The 25,495-nt window shown below is 38.8% G+C and overlaps 1 protein-coding gene across 1 annotated transcript in view; it reads right to left on the bottom strand.

Annotated features, from left to right (window-relative positions):
• LOC122801341 (mucin-19-like) overlaps window positions 1-25,495 on the bottom strand; it is a 938,154-nt gene that overhangs the window by 374,013 nt on the left and 538,646 nt on the right. The window contains exons 30-31 of the mRNA XM_044070881.1: window positions 24,985-25,242; window positions 7,170-7,427 (exon numbers count right to left, since the gene is read on the bottom strand). Of these exons, the coding sequence (XP_043926816.1) occupies window positions 7,170-7,427; window positions 24,985-25,242 (516 nt within the window). The remainder of the gene's footprint in view (window positions 1-7,169; window positions 7,428-24,984; window positions 25,243-25,495) is intronic.

The raw sequence follows: 25,495 nt of genomic DNA, 5'->3' as shown, positions 1-25,495 counted from the left end.
TGCAATGTGTCTGGCAATGATTTCTAGAGTTAGCATTTGGGGGAATAGTATTGTTTTTCTACAGACACACTTTAGCTCTTGGTGATCCCTAGCATTGTATAGTATTTCTGTCTATTAGTGCTTCCAAATACAGACAGTGGGAACATGAAAGATGAGACACATTTTTTATTCTGATGCAAAGTTTCAGGGAAACTGCTGGACACTGTTAGTATGTAACATGTTACAATGAAAGCTAGAACAATGTACAGGATCTGGTAGCATACAGCATAAGATTTTTGACATGTTGAATGCCTTACCTGTTTTTGCATACAGATAGCTATCTCATTATGCTTGTGCTAATTTACTGACATCATTGCTGTGGTATATTACTGCATTCTCTTGGCTGACATAGGGGCTGAAGTGTACAAAAAGCATTGGTAGTAGGTTTACACATCCAGTTCAGATTATGCACGCGTGTGTGTGTGTGTGTGTGTGTGTGTGTGTGTGTGTGTGTGTGTGTGTGTGTGTGTGTGTGTGTGTGTGTGTGTCCATGTTAACATTGCTCTAACTACAGCACTGGTATCAGAAATAAACTGTACTGGATTTTTGCTGCTTTGGCTTCTCTGTCACTAAGTACATATAGGTAAGCAAGTTATAAAACATTTAAAACTGATAGCTGTGCTACAGTGCACTGACAGGCAAATCCCACCTTCAAAAATGGTTTCCTGAAATCATCAATGACCAGTTTACTGGATTCTGACTACCTAACACAACTTGTTGTAAATAATTTTGCTTGCAGATATTGCAAGGCTTGCTCCAGTATTGCGCAGTGTAATGATTTTATTCATCCCACAATGGGCAAATGGAATTCATTTCTGCATTATGCAGACTGTCAAATGAAAAATGTGTATCTTGCTAGGTGTAATGACTTCAGTATATTCTATGTAGGCACAATGAGAGAATTTTACATTTATCAGCTATAAGATGTAGAAACATTCATAATGCCTGGTATCAACATGTTATGTGTAATGTTGGGCACAATTTTGCATTTATAGTTTTACGGGTTGTGAAAATGATTTGAAGGGAGGAGATTTAGTGAAACTAACTGAACTGAATGAAATAAAATGGATAGTTGAGCTGAGAGCTGATAGGGCTCCAGGCTTGAATGGTGTATTACCTCTAAAACCTGTTTTGAAGGGGCGGAGACCCCAGTATTGAAATATCATTGGTGTTTTCTGTTTAAAAAGCTCTAATTTCATTCAGTACCTTGTCTGAAGAAGGGAATTTTTCCCAAAAGCACTCACTTGTTTTGTATCTGATTGTATTTGTTTTATTAAAACTTTATTTGCTTTCAGCCTGGTGGCCCAGTGGTTTTTGTTGTTTGGGCAGTGCTGTTTGAGTCTTACACCTTTTCCTTTGGTGTCTGTTCTTCCATTTTTGTGTAAATAATATTTTTAAGGACTAGAATGCTAACCTGTTAGGTAGACTGGGAACATTATGCTCCAAGACAACTATGTTAACCTTTCTCCACTACTGTGACATCACAGAGTATAAAAATCTGTAATTGTATAAGCTTGAACCCTTAGCAGGGATAGAGAGCAGGGGCCCTTTCCCTCTTGACAAAATGCTCATTCCTGTTATTGCAGGTGGGATTCTAGGAAACTTGTTCTTAATGAGTTGTGACTGATCAATGTTTTCTGTAAATGAGTATGTCAGTTTTTCACAGGTGAAGCTGTAATAACACATCTTGAGGATTATTGTGATGGAAGGAAAGACAGGAAAGCTTTGGGGATACAAAGGGTGTTAGTACTTGATAATGAAGTATTGGAAAATGGGCCCTCTGTAGACTGGCACCTGATTGATGTACAAGCATTCTCCAGCAGGGTATTAATCATCTCAACTGTACAGATTTTTGAAGAATGTCCAGATTTTTTGCCTCATATTTTGGTTCATTTTTCATGCAATTGTGTTTTTCTGCCAAATTTGTGCAAATCATTAAATACTGAAGTCAGAAAATAATGACAGACATTTTCAGACTTCATACACTTCCGAAAATTCATGGTAATGCAACATGTTATTATATCAACTTTCTAAGTTTGTAACAGTGATATTTAAAAAGTATCCCTATTTTGGGGCCCTTTGTCCCACTTTTATTTATGGCTTTGTCTAGATTTCTTGCTCTGAGAGGTTGATTGGTATGCTGTTAATCTACAGGTAACACCCAATAAAGAATGAGTCTGATGCTTCACAGCAACATATCAAGCTGCCATGGAACTTTGACTTAAAGTCACCTAACAGTTGCCATAATTTTATGCACTTTTGCTGTTTAGCAAGTGTAAAATATAACAAAAAAAATAAAGAAAGAAAAAATAAAATTAAAAAAAAAAACTGTGTGTGTGTTTTTATATCTCTGTGCGTGTGTATGCATACATGTGAATGAGATCAATCAAGCCATTATTTTATACTAGTTAAGCAGTGCTTTTGCTGTTTAGCGATTGCAAAAAGTAAATGAAACAGAAAAAAGTGTGTGTGAGTGTGTGTGTGTGTGTGTGTGTGTGTGTGTGTGTGTGTGTGTGTGTGTGTGTGTGTGTGTGTGTGTGTGTGTGTGTGTATATGTGGGTATGTGTGTGTGAGAGTGAAGATGAAAGCGACCAAGCACTGGCAGCAGCTGTTAATAGGCTTGTGTATCTCTCGACCTCTTAGCTCCCGTTATCTGGATGAACCTTAAAATAAAGGTGGAACAAAGGCTCAGAATAGAAACATATTTTTAATATTGCTGTTATAAATCACAAAGTTGTGGAATAATAGGATTTGTGTTAGCATGCATTTTCTGAAGCGCAAGCATGTGTGCATGTGAGAGAGAGAGTGAGATCATTGACCACTGGCAGCAGCAGTAGCAAACAGGTTTGCATACCTCTGGACGTCTTAGCTCAAGAAATCTGGATAAAACCTGGAATAAAGGGGAAACAAAGGCTCAAAAATAGGAACAGATTTTAAATATTGTTCTTATAAAATTACAAAGTAGATGAAATGGTCGACAGGCCACGATGCTTTGCCAGAGATGGCCTGCATCTGTCACCCCTGGGATTCCAGATACTGGCTAAGGTTCTTGCCGCCCCTATATTGCCTCTTTTAGGCAAGGTTGAAATGATAAATTCACCACCGCAACAGGAACAGGCAAGCAAAAACTGAGGGTGATGCTACTCAATGCTAGAAGTCTAAATCTCAAAATGCACTCACTCGAGGCACTCCTTAAAATGGAGAACATCGATATCTGTGCAGTGACTGAGACCTGGCTCAAGGCTCCAGAGAGTACTCCTGCACTACCAGGCTATAACACATACCACACTTTTCGGCCATGTAACCTGGACAGGAACACCAAAGGTGGAGGTGTGTCCATATTCATTAAGGATATCCACACCTCCAGGCTAGTTGCTCAGCAATAATGCAGTCGAGGTTATCCAAGTGCAACTAACTCTGGGCAAAACTGCAATCCAAATTGTAGCTTGCTACAGATCACCCACAATGCCCCAGGATTCCCACTCCTCTTTTCTTGATGTACTGGAAAATATTAGGGTTCAACCAAACACCCGAATAATGGGCGATTTCAACTACCCCACCATTAACTGGAAAAACTACTTATGTACCAACTTCTTCGCTCAACGCTTTCTGGAATTCATAAACTCCAATGCCCTGGGTCAACTTATCCACACCCCCAACAGAGGCAACAATATCCTAGATCTAGTCATTACCAACATGAGTGACTGGTGTTCCACACCTGAAGTCAATGCCTCATTGGTCCGATCCGACCATAAGTTAATTACCCTAGATATCCACATCCTGCCCCTACCCTCCATTAAGGAAACCATGGTAAAAAATTTCTCCAAAGCCAACTTCATGCTTCTTAAGACAGAAGTGGTGAACTTCATGACACCCATGCAGATGGACAATATAGTTATGACTACTGAATCCTACACAATTGCACGTTATAAGCACTTACATGAGTGCATGCATTTTGCTATCCCAAACAGAACCAACATGCTATCCTCCAAAAAAAGGAAGCCAATCTGGTGGTCCCCTGCCATAAACAAACTGTACAACAGAAGGAAGAAACTGTTGCAAAAGAGAGTAAAATCCCTCGAGTGGAGGAGCTCCCTGGTCAACCTCAGTAAGAAGCTACGATCCCTGATAAAATCCTCCAAAGCTAGTTACGAAAATAAAATTGTCACTGATTCTAAATTTATTTTATTTATTTATTTATTTATTTATTTATTTGCAGTTGGTTTACCAGGATAGTCCATTGGGCCTAAAAGAAAAGCTCCAAAAAACAGACACACAAAATAGGTACAAACAATTTAAAAAGCCCTTAAAACAAACCAGAGGGTAGGAATAAACAATAGATAGCTTAGATACTTATACAAATGTAAAATAGGATACAGTCATTGATTTTACATATAATACAGTGTAATAGAAATAGGTAAAATAGATGTGAGTTGTGTATGACTTTAGAGAGGTAGAGTTGTTTTGTTATAAATGAATGTAGTTATGAAGGGAATGATAAGATAAATAGGCTTTGTTGAAAAGCTTAAGAATGGATGAAGGATTAAGAGTTCCATATTTTTATGATGGATGAGAACAGGAACATTCCCATTGCAACTTTAGATGTGTGTGTAGAGATTTTTAAATGAATAAAGATTAGAGTTGGTTTATGTACTTCTAGTAGGTTTTGGTTGTTAGACCTTAAGACTCTGTCTTCCTTTTTTTGGAGGATAGCATGTTGGTTCTGTTTTAAAGACAACCACAAAGCATTCTATAGCTATGTCAAGAATCTGAATGGCAACACTCAGATCTGCTCTGAGTTACAGCACAATGACACTAAATATACAGACCCAACTGATATTGACAACATCCTGGCAGATAGGTTCAGTGCTACCTTTACCCCCTCTCACCCCCTAAAGAGCCCATCTCTATACCGAAAGAATGCAAAGTTCCTGTAATCATGGCTGCACAGGTAAAAACCACACTCTCTAAAGCCAAGAACACAACATCCATGGGACCAGACTACATCCCAGGCTGCGTTCTACACGAACTACAGAATGAACTGGCACCCCAGCTAAGTGCCTGCTGAATGGCACACAGCAACGGTTATCCCACTCCACAAGAGAGGAGCCAACACGGAGCCCGGGAACTACCACCCCATTAGCCTGACGAGCCTGGTCTGCAAGGCCATGGAACATATCATCATGGAACTTATAAACAAAGACATTGGTAATCTCCAAACTCTGGACCCCACCCAGTTCGGGTTTGTAAAAGGCAGATCATGTCTTCTAAACCTGATAGACTTCTTTGAAGCAGTCACAAAAGCCGTAGACAAGGGTAAGGTGGTTCACACAGCCTATCTTGATCTTGCCAAGGCTTTCGACACCATCCCTCACTCTGGAATTATAGATAAACTCACTAAACTAGGTATAAATCCCTATGTCACAAGATGGATTGCCAATTGGCTCACTGACAGAATGCACACTGTGAAAGTAGCAGACACCAAATCCAACTTCAGACCAGTGACAAGTGGAGTACCACAGGGTTCAGTCCTGGGTCCTCCCCTGTTTGGTATCTACTTCCCTGAAGTACAGGCTAACACAGAAGGTCTTTGGCTAACAAAGTTCACAGATGACTGCAAACTAGGAGCCATAATCGAAACTCCTAATGATGTGAAGACCCTATAAAAGGGCCTCACTGTGACAGATGCCTGGTGTCAAAGCCATGGCCTCAAGCTCAATGCCAAAAAGTGCATTGTCATCCCCTTTGGTAAAAACTCTGTACCCATGAACTACAACATAGGTGGTAGCATACTTAACAAGGAAAGTGTGATAAGAGACCTTGGGACACAGGAGGACAGAAGTCTCTCCTTTGATAATCACATCACCACAGTAGTCAGGAAATCTTTCTACTTGGCACACCTCATCACAAAAGGTTTCTCAGCCAGAAAAAAAGAGGTCATTGTTCCCCTCTACTCATCACTCATTAGACCCATTGTAGAGTACAATGCCCCTTTTGCTATGTACCTCACAAGACATCTACAACAACTGGAAAGGCCGCAGAAATACCTCACAAAGAGGATTGGTGGCCTCAAACAGATGCCCTACGCAGACCGTCTCAAAAAACTCCAGCTTTACTCCATCGCATATTGCCTACTCAGAGGTGATCTCTGCCTAACATACAAAGCTATGTCAAACCCAGAACTGTTGGACATGCTCCACTTAAAGAAATCCTAATCTCTCTGAGCTACACGCTTTAGGGACCTAAACCTTGTCACCACAATAAACAGAACATGCCGGAGGGATAGATTCCTGTCTCAGAGACTTCCCATACTCTGGAATAAACTACCTATCTATATCAAACAAAGATCCTCATTAGCACCTTTCAAGAAAAATGTTGATGATTGGATGGGAAATAGGAAATTCAACCCAGGGATAACCTCTGTGGCTCTGCTCGACAGTGACACAGGAAAATAATTTTCTTGGGTGGCAAAAGCCATGGTACCTTTTTGGCTGGGCTTGTATAGGCCCCAGGGCCGATAGCCTAGTACCTACCTATGAACCTATGAAATTATAGGATTTGTATTAGCATGAATTTGCTGAAGGAACTCAAGTCTGAAAGTCAGATCTATTTAGTGACTTCAACCCAATGACTGGCAGCAAACCATACATTTTATGAGTAGGAGAACAAAACATAAAGTAACATCCAGATATATATTTTTAAAAGCGATATATTTTGGATTTCAAATGCTTCCTCCAACACCATTTCCGTATACTACAGCAACTTTGAAACATTAGGCAGAGGAAATATTTTACAACAAAAATATATATAAACTAAAAAAATTAAGTAAAACACGATCATTTTAAAGACAGCCCATTTTCTAAGTGCAATAATGCCCTCCAGTGCGTGTGTTATTGTGGAAACATGTTATAAATGAAAGAGTAATAATTTCTTATTTTCTGGATAACAGCTAATTACTTTTTAGACTTTTACTGCTAATGCTAGTACCCTGCATAATTTGAATATTCTGAACCTGATTTTACTTAAATCAGAAGTCATATAACTTATAAACTTCAGTTTTGTGATAGATGGCTATTTCCTTACCAGTTCCACTTTATAATACACAAAGCAGCTGCTCTGTAATTACTTACTTGTATATCCAGTAGCAGAAGCAGCATCTGACGATGTTATGTTATCTGCAGCGACTGCTATGATGCTGATGTTGTACTTGGAGCCAGAAACAAGTCCTAATAAAGTGGTACTTGTTGTTGATACTGTAGTGGATGAATTAGATGGTCCCACACCCTGTAGTCTGTATGTAATCTGGCTGCCTTGTACTGCACCCCATGATAAGGAGATCGAAGAGGTTGTAGTAGAGGTGACATTTAGGCTGGTGACAGGTACTGGTTCTGTGAAAGAGAAACAAATGAGATGTTAATCTTGTTCTAATGGAAAGTCTCACACACACATCTATAATAATTAGAGGCAAATTTCAAAATAAACATCTATGAGTATGAATATCCTTGTTGTATGATGATTTCATGACATAATTCCCTCAGTGATCTTTATAAGCAAGATTATTCTACCCTACGGTTTCAGAGACATGACTGAGCTCTGGCAGGTATGTCCCTAGCCTTAAGCAGCACTTTACTTTCACCTAGGATGATGCCTCAATGCAAACAGAAAATGATTGGCTTTAATAATTGGCTTAGTTTCTGGTGTAATTCTAAGGGGATACAGTAATTTTCAGCCTGGGATGATATCATCAACAGACGTAATGCTTTGCCAGAGATGATCTTCATCCATCACTCCTGGGATTTTGGCTACTGGCTAAAGCTCTTGTCACCCCCTGCAGTGCCTTTTCTACGGAGTTGCTGTAGGACAAAATTCATGATGTAAAAACTCCATCTAAAAACAATCTCAAGGTTATGCTGCTAAATGCTAGGAGTCTTACCATGAAACTGCACTCACTGGAAGCAGTCCTCACCTAGAAAGATTTAGACATTTGTGCAGTTACGCAGACCTGGTTCAAGGTTGTGGAGAAACACCCCAAACATACTGGGCTACACCTCCTTCCACACGTTCAGATCACAAACTGAAGGCATGAAAACTAAAGGAGGTGGTGTATAGATATTCATTATAGATGAATACACCTCCAGATTGGTTAAAATGTATGATTCCCTGGAGATATTTCAGGTGCAATTACCTGTTGGTAGAACACCTATTCAAGTCATTGCCAGCTACAAGACCACCTGCATGAATTAGGACCCTTACTCTGCCTATTTGTTTCTACTTGAATCTATTAAGATACATACGAACACCATGGTTTTGGGCAACTTTAACCACCCATCATTGACTGGGCAAATTACTTGTGCTCAAACTCACTTTTCCAAAGGTTCCCTGACTTTGTTAGCTCAAGTGCACTGGACCAGCTGATTGACACCTTTGCAAGGGGTGCCAACATCCTGTATCTGGTGCTTACCAATATGGGGACCACTGTAACACCCCCACTGTGAGATCTTCCCTAATGATATCTGACCCTGAATCAGACTCTTTCAAAGTAACTATCACACCTGACCCCCCCACCCTGAGCAGCAACTAAACTAAAAAACTTCTCCAAAGCAGATTATAACCTCTTACAGGATGGCATAAATAGCTTTACTGCACCTCTCCCATCAGATGGAACCGGCAACTATGTCGAGTTCTACACCAATGCTTTATACAAACACCTGTATAACTTCATTAATTTGGCTGTACCTGATAGGACCAAAAAAAGCTCCTCAAAGAAGAGCAAACCTGCCTGGTGGACAACGGGTCTATATGGCTCGATCACTAAATGTCGAAAACACAAAACCATGAATGGCAGTTTCCATGCAGAGGAACAATTTGTTTATTCATTATGCGAATTTTGGCCTTCCTACAATGTGAAGTGATCTCAGAGTTGGTATAGTTAATTGGGGGGGTGCATTTCATGTTTTTGTTTTTTTTTTTTTGTTGGGACTATATAATTTCCCTGTGTGGAAACTGCCATTCGCGGTTTTGCATTTCTGATATTTAGTGATTGAGCTTTAGTTTCTCGGCTAACTAAAGCTTCAATCACGTAGTATAGACACAGTGGACAACTGCCATTATTAGGCTTTATAAAAAGAGGAAGAAATTCCTGTCTAAGAGAAAGTGGGAGCAAGCCTTTAACTGGAAACACTCCCTTTTCAGCTTAAACAAGCAAATAAGACATCTTTTGAAGTTGTCAAAAGCAAACTATGAATCCAAATTAGCTTCCTTAATTAAGGACAACCACAAGGTGTTCTTTAGTTACATTAGTAAACTAAAAGGAAAGGCCCAGATTTGTGCTGAGCTGGTATTTAATGATACCACATATACTGAGCCTGTGGACAGAGATAACCTGTTAGTTGATAGTTTCTGTGAAAACTTCATCCTCCCTGCTGTCACTACCACACATAACCCCATGACATCCCTACTACCTGTCCTCTACCTTGTATCTCTAAAGAGCAGGGGTCAAAAACAGCATCTATGGGACCTGATAACATCCCAGGTTGTGTCCTACATGGGCTCAAACAAAAATTAGCAACACCACTGAGTACTCTTTTCAATCATAGTCTTAGCTCTGGCTTCATCCAGGCTGACTGGAAAATAGCCACCATTATCCCCTTGCACAAAGTTGGTGCTTCCATTGACCCTAGGAACTTTAGACCTATTAGCCTGACTAACCTTATATTCAAGGCCATGGAGCAAATCATCATGGACCTTATCAATAAAGATATAGGTAATCTCCAAACATTTGACCCTACTGAGTTTGGATTTGTCAAAGGGAGATCATGCCTGTTAAACCAGGTGGACTTATTTGAGACAGTCACCAATGCCTTGAACAAGGGGAAATCTGTGCATATAGCCTACTTGGACTTAGCCAAGGTTTTTGACACTATCCAGACATTATTGACAAACTCACCCAGCTAGGTAACAACCCTTATATCATTAGATGGTTTGCTAACTGGCTCACTCATAGAATCCAAATAGTCAAAATAGGGGAATACACCTCCAGCAGCAGAACTGTAACCAGTGGTGTTCCACAGGGATCAGTCCTGGGACCTTTACTGTTTGGAATCTATTTCTCTTAAGTACAAGCTAAAACTAAAGGTCTGTGGCTGACAAAGTTTGCTGATGACTGCAAATTGGGATAGCCATAGAATCTCCAAACAATATCAACATCCTACAAGAGGGTCTTACACAAACAAGTGATTGGTGCCAAAGTCATAGCCTTAGACTCAATGCAAAAATGTATTATCATGCCTTTTCATAAGTGTGATGTTCCTGCTAACTACCACATCAATAACAAGACCTTAAGTATGCACTCAGTGGTAAGAGACTACAGCACACAGATTTACAGCAACCTTACCTTTGATCACCATGTCTCCACAGCGGTAAGAAGGGCATTCTATATTACTTATCTCATTAGTAAGGGCACTGCATCCAAAAAAAGAAGTTGTAACCTCTCTGTACTCTTCCCTCAACAGGCCAATAATTGAGTGCAAGACCCCTTTTGGTATGTACCTTTCCAAGCACAATGCATCAATTGGAGAGACCACAGAGGTTCCTCACAAGGAAAATGTAAGGTCTTCAAAACATGTCCTATTTGGATCATCTGAAATCACTGTCACTTTTCTTCTGTTTCATACTGCCTACTCAGAGGTGATTTATACCTTGCATATAAGGCAATCTTTTAACCTGATTTATTGGAGATGTTGCATATCCGTAAGTCAAATGGTACATTTGTTACTCACTCTAAAGACCTTTACCTTGTATGTGACATTAATAGAACATTTCATATCAAGCAGAGCACATTACTGGCCCTTTTCAAACATAATCTGGACGATTGGATGAGTAACCATAAATTCAACCATGAGGGTTCCACCTGTGTCCCTCTTGGACAGGGGCAATTGTTGCTGATTATTGAAATAAGAGTAGAACTTGGTTAGGCTTATAAGGGACCTAGGGCCATTAGCCTAGTAACTTCCTATGATCTTACGATCCTATGAATTTTGATTCTATCATTTGTCACTCTAAAGACAAGTGCAAAACATTTTTAACCACTTCTTTTTCCTATAATTATGCCCCCATCTTGTCAAGTCAGCTTCCTTATTCTAAAATGCATAGGTTACATTTTTATTTTGGTTACTTCAGTGGAGCTATATTTATTAAGTTTAATAAACTGATGTTTGTATTTACTGCATTTTGACTAACTACCAAATTTCTTTCTGATGTCATGCCATGTAGCCCCACCTTCTGATGATGCACTAGAGAGGAGAAACAGTTTGTAGTAGGAAGGCATGTGTTCTTTAGTCTACAGCAGACTTTATTACAAACTAACCAGAATGTAGTAGTTTAGCCAGAAAGTTATATTTTGAAGTATTCAAATGTTATTGCCCACCATCATTTTAAAACTTGTACTCAACCCTCAAAATGCAATCTCCAGACATAAAGAAAGGAACATTATTTTCTACATATAACCATAGAAAGCTATTCTTAGAGATACATTCCTTCCAAACAAGATTTTTTGTGCACATCTATACCATAAATATTCATTTACACATTTCTAAACATTGTACTCTGTTTAGTGTTGACATTTCCAAGATATGTTCAGAATAAAATATACTTGTTTGAGTATACATAGTGTACCTAGCTACACCCTTGCCAAAATGCAGCACAATCATTTACTCAGTCAGAAAATCAATAAAAAAACTACATGTAGTGTATTCAAGTAAAATGTAATAAAAGTAAAATGGAATAGAAAAAGATTCTAAGTAATTTCTATAGAGACAGTGTAATAAGGCAGATATAAATTTAATAAATCATTGTCTACCAGTGGCTTGATTAATCAATGTTATGTTGAAAACTACAGCTGTGTTGAATCACCTCAATATATATACATGGTTAACCAAGTACTGGTTAATATTTGCAAAAATAGAACTCCATATTGCCGACAAACTTTAATCAATAATACACATGGATGACAGCTGTGTGATAACAGACACTCCCCCTGGGTTGGGGAACATGCTCGTCCCCAGGGGATTGTTTGATCTTACAATTACAATAAATATGCATCAGTGGGTGTGATTGGTGCAGGATTTTCCTTGGAGCATGTGCAGTAGCATGTTTGTGTTTGTCGACATAACTATTTCAATATTTGTGACGTTGATGTAGCACTTGACACTGTGCAATGATTGCTAATACACTTATATATATTTAGAAACACTAAGCTGCCAGTAATTGTGTACTGCTGTGTATATTCACCAGTAAAAACCTCATTAAAATGCAGTCAAAGAAGTTCTATGAACACTTCAACTGAGCCCTGTTTTTTTCACCAACAAAAACCTCATTAAAAATGCAGTCAAAGAAGTTCTATGAACACTTCAACTGAGCCCACTTTCTTAGTACAATAATTGTTATTAATGCAGTCAGAGACAAAACAACTTGTTTGTGAAGCTTTTCTCTTTGTGCTGAGGGGGAAACCTTGGAATGGATGAGACTAAAGCAAAGATCTTTGTGAATATTTTACTTACCAGGGGACTTGCCTTATGTTCAAATGAATATTTTAAGGTTAGTTGATTAAAGTCCTCAAAATATCTCCCCAGATTAATGGATGATTGCAACATTTTAACTATACATTAAATCTAAGATTGGAAAAAGATATTGAAGAAGATGGGAAAACTTGGACCAGTTAATACCATACATTCTGTTTGCTGTTACCATATGCCAAAAACCTCAACAATATTCCAGTCTTTATTTCCTTTGATTTGTTATATGGTAGTCACCCTCATGGACTAATAGTTATTACCAGGTAGAAAAGAAAACTTCATATGACAGTCTGAAAGTGATGATGGCCACTGCCTGGGAAGATATGAAAACATTCCAAATGACCAAAAGGGGAGTGCATAAGAGAAATGCAAGAACAGGGTTTTTTCAAAGCCATTGGTTACAGAAAAATATGAATACTATCAAAACCATGAAAAAAACAAAAACACAGATTTTATAATTAGGTACGATCCCTGAACCCCCCACCCTAACCACCATCAAATACACATATACGTCCTCTATATCTGGGACTGTACAGCAGTACAAGTAAGGAGAAATCCCCTCAACACCACCATTCTGGGATCTGGGTCTTACAAGGGAAACGGGAATTGACTAACCAACTAAACAAACCTGATATTCCCTGTATAATTAAACCTTAACAAACTTACATGATGCCGTGTATGTATGTGTGTGTCTGTGAGTTCCTGTACTGAAAGAACTATGAATATATACGTATACAGCATTACTGATAATATCTGCCTTCTAATATATCTCTCCCTCAGTCTTATTCCTGTATTAATATTTTATAGAAACCTGAGTTTCACCATTTGATTGTCTGTATTACCATGCCATTGTTTCACATTCTTCTGTTTTATCATCTTATGTCTTGTAACTCAGTTTATACCTCATAAATTCATAGGTGTATAGGAGATTACTAGGCTAAATGGCTCTTACAAGTTTATCCAGTTTTACACAGATTTTACCTAATTTTCTCTTCCTAGAAGAAAGATAATAAGGAGCAGTAAGTGGGTTTTTGACAAGTTTTATAGACTGCCTCTGTCCCTAAGGGACGTGGGCATCAACCCTAGACTGAATTTGTGACCTTCTATTTATTAGTTCAGATTGCAGTTGAAAATGGTCAAGGAAAGGCTCAGCTTCATGTCAATAGGAAGCCTATTTCAGTGGAGGGGCAATCTCTGGGACACATATCTTTCTCTCCAGCACGATCTATTCATATCAGAGATCAGGTTTAGATCCCTGGGACAGGTCACTCACATGCAGTTACCTTTGCAAATATGCAACATTTTCATCATGGTTGGGTCAGGGACTGCCTTGTAGGACAGGCATAGATCACCCCTCAAGAATCGGTAGGAAATTTAATACAGTGCTAGGGCTTCTAATTGATCCACATATGGTTATAACTTGTATTCCTTTGGTTAGAAAGCTCTGAGGATGTCTCAACTGTTGCAGGTACTTGGTGTGGTACATGCCAAAATATGCATTGTACTTCAATATTGTTCTGATGAGAGCTGAGTACAGTGGTACTATGACATCCTTCGATCTAGATGCCATGCCACTATGTATAAGCTGAGCCTCATAGAAGAATTTCCTCACCACCGTGAACACAAGGTGGTCAAAGTTCAAATTACTCTCTGAGTACCAGATCTCTCAAGACTGGTTCCACTCCTAAGTGGGAGCTATCAATGTTGTAATTTGCAGGGGTGTTTGATTTCCCAAGGGGTATTATTATGCACTTGTTTGTATTTTGTTTGATGCCATGGTTCTGACACCAAACATTAGTCTGTGTCAGTCCTTTCTGTAGGATATCAACACAATTTGGGGAATCAATAATTTTTTCCCCAGCTTGCAGTCATCAACAAACTTGGTCAACGAAAAGCCTTCTAGATTTACCTTCTACATTGCTTGGCATCTAAGAAGTATATACCAAACATGATGGGGACTAGCACTGAGCCCTATAGTACTCCACAGCTGACTGCCCTTTTGCTTGATATGGATTTTGTACTCCAATAATATGTCCTATATGTGAGCCATTTGGCATTATTTCTGGTGATGTAGAGGTTTATGCCCAGTTTTTGTAAGTTTATCTGTAATACCCAAGTGGGTTGTTCTGTCAAATTCCTTGGCCAGGTCAAGGTAGGCAGTATGCACTGACTTACCCTCATCCATGGCCTTGGTGACCTTCACAAAGAATTCCACCAGACGGAGCAGGCAAGATCTGCCCTTGATGAAGCTCAACTGGTCATTCCGAGTGTGGAAATTTCCAGTGTCGTTGTTAATCAAGTCCATGATTATCCTTTCCATAGCCTTGCATATGAGCTAGTTAGACTTATGGGACTGTAGTTTCCTGGGTCCACTGTTGGTCCCCGTTGTGCAGATGGATGACTGTTGCTGTCCTCCACTGTACTGTGACAAAGCCTGTCTGGAGGCCAGAGTGAGTTTGACAGGTCATGTTTCAAGCTATTTAATAGGTACATTGTGATCCCATCATGGCCCATAGATGCTGCATTTCTAGGTTTATAGAGTATAGCGAAGACCTGTTCTAGTGTGATAACAGGCAAAGGAAAAGTAGGGGATTTCATGGAAAATTACCAGAAGTGGTGAGAGGGTGAAATTTGAACTGAATTTATCAGCCAGCACAGCTGCTATTTTTTCTGTGGCTGAGTACAGGTAGTGCCCTCTACAGCCAACTCAGCACATTGTTGTGTGTTTTCCTTAAGATTTTGGACATAACTAAAAAAAATGCTTTGTGGTGATCATTTGCTTTGGAGGGTACTTTATTCCCATATTTAGCTTTTGAAGACTTGACTAGTACATGTTTTGCCTGTTGAGACTAATGAGTTCTTTTCTCTGTTATGCACTGCCTCTTACTTCTAGACAGAAATTTCTTCCTCCTTTTGTATAGTCTATTCATGCCAGGGGTGCACCAGGATGACTTGTTTTAGTGGCTAGATTTGGGTTTAGCTCGGTTGGGTACTGCCATTTAAAATTTCAAATGCTATCATTTAATAAAAAGTAATTTGCCTTGGAAATTTTTTTAGGGTTTTAGGGTTTGACGGGGGTTCCACTGCTACATTAATTTCAAAGCAGACCAGTTTCTGATTCAATCTTTCCAATGAAGACATTATGCTGGGGGGGCTTTAATGCTCCCCCATGTTTGAGAGCACAATGATAAGGATATTTGTGTCTGAAATGGGACTGTAGACCAGCTGTTCTAGAGCATTTGCAATGACAAAGTCCAGGAATCCTTTAATATCCATGCTAGTGGTCACTTATGTTTCCTTGTTTATGGAGGGGTAGTTAAAATTGCCCACAAGTACTGTGTTGGGAAGAATGGTAAGTGACTCTAGTAACTTCAGGTATGTGGAGGGGTTTTCATGTTTCAGTAGGATCAATAGCTAGCGATGATATGGTGCAGGATTTTGCCTATGGTCACCTGGACATGGAGTAGCTCAAGCAAGTCATTCTGCTTGATCAGGCTTGAGCTGTCATCATTTCTTATGTTAAAGGAAACACCTCCTACTTTTGTTTTTGTTTTTTTTTTCCTTTTCACTGGGTGAAGGTGTGATAAGCATTGTAGCCTTGCAAGGCCTGGGTGCTCTCCATGGCCTTGAACCAAATGTATGTCACTGCACAAATTTCAGTATTCTCTACGGCGAGGAGATCTTCCAGGGAATGCATTTTCCTGTTAAGTCCCCTATCACTGAGAAGTAGATCTGTTGGTTTGGCACTGCCTAAAAAAGGCACTATGGGGTGGATAATGCCTTGGCCAGTATTTGAAAGCCTAGTGGCAAGAGGTGCAAACTATCTCTGGCAAAGCAGCAAGGTCTTTCAACCATGTTGTCCCAGGCAGACCACCTTGGAATGGCACCTGTAGCTAAGCCAATTACTGAAGCTAATTATTTTCTGTTTGTACCATTCTTGGTGAGGATTGAATGTTGCCAGTCTACGATACATATTCAGAGAGGTCCATCATGTTTCTCATCATATAGTCCAGGGAGGTATCATCATATAGTCTAGGGAGGTATGTTTTAGTTATTCACACCCACATGGACTATGGTCGAGTCATACTGGTACTTGCAGATGAGTGACCTAAGCACCTGTGTGATCTGGTGAATCCTGGACCCTGACAGGTGACAGACTGTAACTCTCTTTATCTAACCTTGTGAGGCAGGCATCCATATGTCTCTCGACTGAGTCTTCTATGACCAAGATATTTGAGTGTGTGGTGTTTCATTTTACTGGCTTCTTTGTGGACACACTGAGAAGTGTATTTTTATGTGCAGTGGTTGATGTTGTATTGGTTTTGTTTGCTTGTGGTTTCTGATGGCATCATATGGGAATGTTCTGAGGTTTTGGTAAGTTACTTGTGAGTACCTCCACATATGCGGGTTTATGTGTGAAGATCTTATTTAGTGAGGGAAATGATGTGCATGTGCTGACATCTGTCTGTCATTTGATTTGTTGATATGTGAAAGTCATTTCTCAAATTTCACAGTGTAGCTACATGTCTCACATACTGTGTTTGTTTGTTTCAAGATTAAGTGGTTGTCAATGTACATGAGACAATTGGTACATTGTCTCAGGATGCCCATGTCCACTAGGTTGACTGCAGATTTAGCAGGAAAGGGCCTATCCATGGTTTCAGTGTTTTTACTATGGGTTTAACCAGGGAGAAGAGCGGGGAGATTTAAATGGACTGGGATAATAGCACACAAATGAAGAATGGGTGCTATACTCAGTGTGAACTGCAGCTATCCAACATGGTAATGCTGCTCTATGCACAACTTGGATGCTCCTAAAACAGCCGAGGGACTGGGGAAGGTTGCAGTGATAGTTATTCTAACAGAAATGTTAACTTAAAAGTGTTTACTTCTATACAGGGCAGTTCTAGCCATCGCTGCACACACAGGAGCCTAGTGCAAACATTGTGCCTATATAGAATCAGAAAAACAAGTTTTCCCGAAAGAAAGCCTACAGACCGGGTAGGAAAACATAAAATAAGCTTGCAGACAGCAGCCTCCATTTCAGATAAGTTGGTTACAGGACACGTTATAATGACTGATGAAGCATATCAAGAAAGTGAATTGAACAGGAAAACTTTAGAACCCTTTATAACTCAGTGTCATCTAATAATGTCTTAAAAGTATTAATGTATAGTGTTATGTCCCAGTCTACCCTCTAAAAAAAATCTGTATCCTTTAATTATACAAAAATATTGTTATGGATATGTTATTTACCTGCATAATGTCTAGGGAGCTTTTCTCTCTGGGCCTTCTGTAAAAATGGGTTTTATGCCCAGTCAGATATTCCCAGTATTCAAATATCAAATAAAAATAAATACATACCTATGTTTCTATATTTATCTGTATATTTATATCTCTATCTGTATATATATATATATATATATATATATATATATATATATATATATATATATATATATAATCTATATCTATATCTATATCTATATCTATCTATCTATCTATCTATCTATCTATCTATCTATCTATCTATCTATCTATCTACCTATCTGACTATTTACTTTTTAATTTCTTAAAGTCCTTTGGGTTTATTATACCATGATGGGAATTGACCCCATTCCCAAGTCATAGTATGATTAAAGTTCATAAAATTAGTATTATTTCAATTCTTGATGTTAGCCATGTTTGATATGAAGTTACATGTATCAGTAACATATTTAAGTAGGCCCATTGCTCCTACTTCTACTAGAACTCTTTGGGTATCCTTCTTCCACATTGCCCTTGTTTAAACCTGCAAATCCTGGAATTATATGACTTTATGTCTCTCTGTAAGAAAATGTAGACACTAGATGTAGTAATTTCAGTGATCAATGCTACTTTTGTCTTCTTTTCATGGAATACTATAACTGGTTTTCTCGCATCTATTTTTTGAACTGTTGACAATGGGTGATCCGATGTGATATAAACATCATCATTTTCTATAATGCTTTGTGGCTCATGATTCCAATGTTTTAAAGCTACGTCAATATTATAATGTTTGCACAATCCCCAATGCAAGAGTCTTGCCACATTACAATGCCTTTCAGTATACAGTCCTTCTGCCATTAGTATGTCACAACCAGCAGTGAAGTGTGCGACTGTTTCCAATTCTGTTTTACAAAACCTACATTTGTCTGTTTTTCCAACATGTTCAATGGACTTTGTAAACCAACATGTGAGTAGTCCATTATCTTGGTCTGCCAATAGTAACCTTTCATCTTTTGTCAGTTTTGACTGTGCACTTGCATCATTATCAGACAGCCCTTTTTCAGCAACAGTTAACCTCCCCTACTTGTATGTTACCCCTAGGTTATTCTGTTTTAAATGTTATAATACACCTGATGACCTGTGCACTACTTACCCATGCTGACTGCACTATTATTCTCTTCTCCTGGTTTCATTCCCCATACTCTCTCCTTCTCCCCTCTCCTTCCCTCCCTGCTCTCCTTGACATCCTCTGTAACCTTAGGTCTCCTGTACTTAGCAGCTGCACTCTCTGCCTTCCCCTTAGCAGACCTTTGAAATGTCCTCCTTTACCCTTGCTAGTTTACCCTGTAACGTTTATCATACTAACCCCTCTTGGCTTTACAGATTGTTTTTCTGATGCTGCAAGGAGATGAGTCATGGCCCAGCTTGCTCCGTGTGCCCTTGCTATACTTTGGCTCACTACATTCTCCTATCTTACCCCCCATTTCCACCCACCCCTGGGGCAGTTTCCTTTATAGCTAACCAGATCTATCACACCTCTCCTACGAACCCACTTACATTACCATTAACCAATCACACTATTTCTCCTTCCTTGACCCATTCCTTCTTTTACACGCTAACACATATCTTCCACTTACACTCTAACTTTATACCCTACTGTCATTAAACTCCTCTCTTCATTCTACATTTAGTTACACTCCACCCTTTTCCTTTTACTCCTTATCCCTCATCATACTTATTCCTTACCTCTTATCACACTCATCTCTATTTACATCCTACCTCCTCTACATGTTCATATTCATTATGCACCCCAATCTACTATTCTACTCCCATATCCCCCACCCTATTCTCCTTCACTGAACTCTCCCTCCCCAAAGTCGCACTTCTTCCTAAAACCACTCAAAATCATAAAACAAATTAATTGAAATGTCTTACTGTTCACTTCACTTCACCTATCTCTCAGGAGATATACATCCTAACCCAAGCCCCAATACCATCTTATCCACTCCCATCAGCTCTACTCTAACACTTTAGCATATATCTTCCCGTAATTTCAAACAGCTCTCTTCTAGTCCATAAACATCCACAGCTTGCTCAACAAAACTACTGAATTCCACTCGTGGATATCTCAATATTCCCCTAACTTAATTGCTATCCCTGAGATTTTGCTAAAACCACAGAGACAATGATTTCCTCCCCCAGGCTATAATATCTTACAACTTGACAGAACACATAAAAAAGGTGGAGGTGTTGCAATCATGTACTCCAATTTACTCCCCTTATCCCCCACAACCCACTCTTCCACCTCTTTTCACCCAGCAGAACGTATCCTTGCTAACTGTAAGCTGAGTAAACCAAAACCATAACTACAGTTGCCATTTATATTCCACCTGGAGATAACATACCCCTCTTAGAACAGATTCTACACCTGATTTCTAACACTATTACTAATGAAACTATAATTCTAGGGGATGTAAATATTAACTGGCTTGAACTCACCTCTGATTCCTTTTCCAACAGCATACAATTCGGCTTTACTCAGCTTATCTCCTCTCCCACTTTTCTTCACAAATCCACAAACACTAGTTCCTCACTTGACTGGATCCTGGTCTCCCAGCCTAACCCCTACCATAACCATGGTGCTTTTAGAAAAAGTCATAAGATTGATGCTACCAACATAAAAATCTCAACAAAACACAAATTAAAAGTCATGCTGCTAAACACCAGGAGTCTAAACATCAAACTGTACTCATTGCAAACATTCTTAACCCTGGAAGATGCTGACATTTGTACAGTCACAGAAACCTAGTTCAAAGCTGTGGAGAGCACCCCAGCCTTACCTGGTTACTCATCATATCATACATTCAGACCTCAAAATGTGGGCAGCAAAACCAAAGGCGGTGGAGTTTCAGTATATATTAAAGACACACACACCTCCAGGGTGATCAAACAGTATGACACACAGGAGACACTCAGGTGCAGTTAACCATTGAAAAGACCCCTATTCAAATTATAGCTAGCTACAGGCCCCCCTATTTGACTCAAAATGCCCATTTCAGCTATCTGGACCTCTTCAAATCTATCAAGATTCAACCCTTTACCCTGACCCTGGGTGACTTTAATTACTCAACCATAGACTGGAAAAACTACTCATGCCAGAACACAAATGCCCAGAGATTCCTCAATTTTATCAATGCAAATGCCTTGGAAAAGGTAGTTGATACCCCCACAAGAGGTGAAAATATCTTGGACTTGGTATTAACCAACATGAGTAACGATTGCAACACCCCTACAGTATAATCCTCCCTGGTAAGATCCGACAATAAAACAGTCACTTTCGAAGTCACCATCTCCCCTAACCACCCCCAGCTAGTGTCAAAGAAAACACTTCTCAAACGCTGATTATAATCTCTTGAGAGATGGTATAAACAGCTTCACAGTCCCCTTCCCCACTGTAGGAACTGGCAACAATGTCCAAATCTACACTAAAGTACTATATGAGCATTTATATAGATGCATGGAATCAGGAATACCTGACAGGATAAAATCGTCCTCTGCAAGGAAGAGTAAACCTGTCTGGTGGACATCTGCAAAAAATAAACTATATAACAAAAGCAAAGATATTGCGGTCCAGGACCAAGAAAGAGCAGGGGCCAGTTGGAAGCAATCTCTCCTTAGTCTGAACAAGCAACTAAGAGCACTAATGAAATCCTCTAAATCCAACTTCGAGTCCAAACTGGCCACATCTACTAGAGACATTCATAAGGCCTTCTTCACATATGTCTGCAATCTCAAAGGAAACACGCAGATCTGTTCAGAACTGGTGGTCAAGGATACCACATACACAAATGCTGTAGATATAGCCAATCTACTTGCTGACAGATTCAGCGAAAACGTCTCCCCTCTGTCCCCCCATCAGTAAATCAGAACATCGCCAGTATCTGCCCCCCACCCCTTTTCTCTAGGGAACAAGTCATCACTACCCTCTCAAAGGAAAAAAATACAGCCTCCATGGGACCTGATAACATCCCAGCTGCATGCTACATGAACTCATGCATGAACTTGCAGCATCATTATGTACCCTATACCCTATTCAACCAAAGCCTGAGTACCAGCTTCATCCCACCTGATTGGAGGACAGCCAATGTCATCCATTTTCAAAAAGGTGGAGCATCCACCAATCCAGGAAATTATAGACACCATCAGCCTAACTAGACTGAACTGCAAGGCCATGGAATGGATTATCCTGGACCTCATTAACAGGTACATTGGCAACCTCCAAACACTCAGCCCCACACAGTTTGGCTTTGTCAAGGGGAGGTTGTATCTGTTAAATCTGGTTGAGTTCTTTGTTCCAAGAGTTTTTTTATACTTGCAACTATATTTATGCATTTCCACATTTCTTGCCTTCTCATCTGATCCTTCACCTTATATTCTTTTTTTTGTTTGTTTTTGTTTTTGGCACATTCAGTTACTTACTAAATTTTTCTATTTCTGGTTTGATTTCCATTCATGATTAACACCGACATGATTCTGCTAAACTTAGGAGGGACGTAATTTAATATACCTCATTATTCGGTAATGGTAAGCAAGATGCATATGTGTATATATATATATATATATATATATATATATATATATATATATATATTTATATGTATAATATATATATATATATATATATATATATATATATATATATATATATAAACATACACACACATATATATGTTTGTGTCTTTCAGCTTTTCCCAGTTAGGGTCGCTAATGATTGGCAGTAGAGTTTTTTTACGTGCTGGCTTGCCGGGCCTAACGCACAACCTTTAACGAAGGAACACCCATTCATGCATGTCGCCACACAGAAGACGCTCTAAATGAAAATCAAACGAGCACCGTCTAACTGTAAGGCGACAACGCTACCGCAGCACCACCACCGCGGGGATATATATACACATGTACAAACACACACACACACACACACACACACACACACACACACACACACACACACAAAAACACACATGCACACACTGGCATCCATATGTATAAATATATATGAAAATGGTCCCTTAAGGACATATTAGTGATTCAGTTACATGGTTTCAGAATTCTCATGACTTTTTTCTTTTTACCTTTTAAGTTATTTCCTCATTCAGATCGGTAATGCCAAAATCCACTAGCTGTAGAAATGCCATTGCCCCGATTCCAAGACACTTGCTCTCAGTGTAAGTGACCACTTACAATGAGAACAGGCTGAGAGTAGGTGTTTTGGAATCTGGTCCTCATAGTAAGCCTAATAATAGCTAGGCCTTGTACCAGACTAGGTCACTTACACTGAGAGTAGGTCTTTCAAAATCGGGGTGGACTTACATTGAGAAGAACTCTTTTGGAATCTCACCCCATGTTTTGAAATTTTTTTCACGTCATCAGTACAGCATAAGTGGGATAACTTGGCCATAATTTAGATACACAGGCATGAAAATCTAGCTGATGCAGATAAACACTAAGGTGCTTGCAAACTATCCCAAATAACATCAAAGCAAAGGTTAAAAAATTAAGCAAACAAGCCATTCAGTAAACATTGCAAGAAGGCATGTCTTGAAAGTCTTTCTTGCAGCTTATATATATTCATGTATATATGCAAATATATGTGGGTAGATGGAAATATTTTATATATATATATATATATATATATATATATATATATATATATATATATATATATATATATATATATGTAGATTCACTTTATAATCTCAAAATACTGAAATATCAAATTTCAGTATTTCAAGACTATAAAGCCAAACTTCTGAAATAGTGAAACCCTATAACCACGAATCCGGAAATGTCGAATTTGTGGTTTTGGTGGTGTGCTACATGATGTGGGATACACTGTGTTCTTGGTTTACATTTGGTATGTGGATATGTTTGGAGCTTAAGGTAAATGAATAGTTTTTATGGGTTTTGGGTAGGGATTTGCGTGTATGTGAGTGTGCTGGGATATCTTAGGTGTGGGTTAGGGTAGGTAGGTAAGAGTATGAGTGTGTTATTGTTGAAAGTGGTAGTGGTTGTACATTTGTGATGTGTGTGTGTGAGAGGACTTTAGACTGTGCAGTGGTGAGTTTACTGTCTTTTTCTGTTTGGTGTGACCTTGGAGTTAGTATACACAAGTAGCGGGGGTGTGGGAGGCACGGCCACCCCAGATGGAGAGTGCAGGGGTTCTTGTCCCCTGCTTATATTTAGGGTAGGTTTATTTATTTGTATTGTTGTATTTGTGTGTGTTTTGTTTGTTTGTTGTAATGTGGGGAGGCCGTTGTATGTGTTGTGTGGTGTATGGTGTGTTTACGTTTGCGGTTTTGAATTTTGCGGTTTTTGGGTTTTGGTTGTTTTGGGTTTTTGGCTTTATAGTCTTGAGATACTGAAATTCGATATTTCAGTATACATATATATATATATATATATATATATATATATATATATATATATATATATATATATATATATATATAAAGAGAGAGAGAGATACTGTTTATCATGTATTTTTACATTTTTTGACTCATTGACATTATTACTGTAAGCTGGTTGCTAATGTTGTACAAGTAATTATCATATCTTAGCAAACATTCCCATAATTTTCATGGCAGTTCTATTAGTACAATATGACTTTTGTACCATGAGCAAAAAAATGCTGCCATAAAACAAGCCAAAATAAATGTTTAGCAGTTTGTTCAGAATATTTCTTCCATTATTAAACATGAAGCATCCAGACTATGTTATAGAGACATTATAGTTTTAGTTTACTCCCACATCTAAAATCAGCATGAAAACTGATGCAATTTTAACTTGATTGATGTATTTAGAGTTATCCCTACTAAGAATAAGACCTTTTAGGATGGTTATGTTTTCTTGTTTAATTCACTTTCTGGATGTGCTGTATTAGTCACTATTACAAGTGACAACTGGCATTGTTATATCAGTCTGATGTATGGCTGCACATGTTTTTGACAAATGTTAATCCAAACTTGATTTTGTTATCCGAAATACCAAGCAAATGGGCATTAAAGTAAGGCTTAATTACTATGTGTTTTATTTTTATTTTATTCTTATTCTAAGAATAAAAACTTACTTGTAAATATGGACAAGGTGGCTGGATTCCCCAGTGTTACATTGTCTGCAGCTACAGGTGTGATCGTGATGATGTAGGCACTGCTAGGGTTCAGTCCAGACAAGCTGACATAAGAAGTGGTGACTGTCAAAGATGATGATGGAGGACCTGTAATCTGTATTCTGTAGGAAATCTGATTACCAGGAGGTGTTCCCCATGATACAAACACAGATGTAGTCGTGGCATTGACAACAGATGGTCGGGTTACATCACTAGGTGCTGCAAAGGAAAACATTAAGTTAGACAACAAGCTAATAACTAGTTGTTTATTCTGCTTCATCTATCTAAATGTTAGCTAAAACATGGAAAGGACAGATACTTGTTATCTCTATGTTCCATATAGGTTTGCCTGATAATTTCGTTTGCATATTCTTAAATTTACACAAACCCTTGAGCCTATAAAATATTCTGTTCAGTACTGGAAATAGCAGATTTCTATTTTTAATACAATAATTTTAAAAATACCTCCTAA

This window comes from Protopterus annectens, chromosome 4.part1 (assembly GCF_019279795.1).
Source record: "Protopterus annectens isolate FY-2018-M chromosome 4.part1, PAN1.0, whole genome shotgun sequence".
Taxonomy (NCBI): Eukaryota; Metazoa; Chordata; order Ceratodontiformes; family Protopteridae; genus Protopterus; species Protopterus annectens.
Note: the sequence above shows the minus strand (reverse complement) of the source record. Positions and strands in the feature narration are given on the sequence as shown.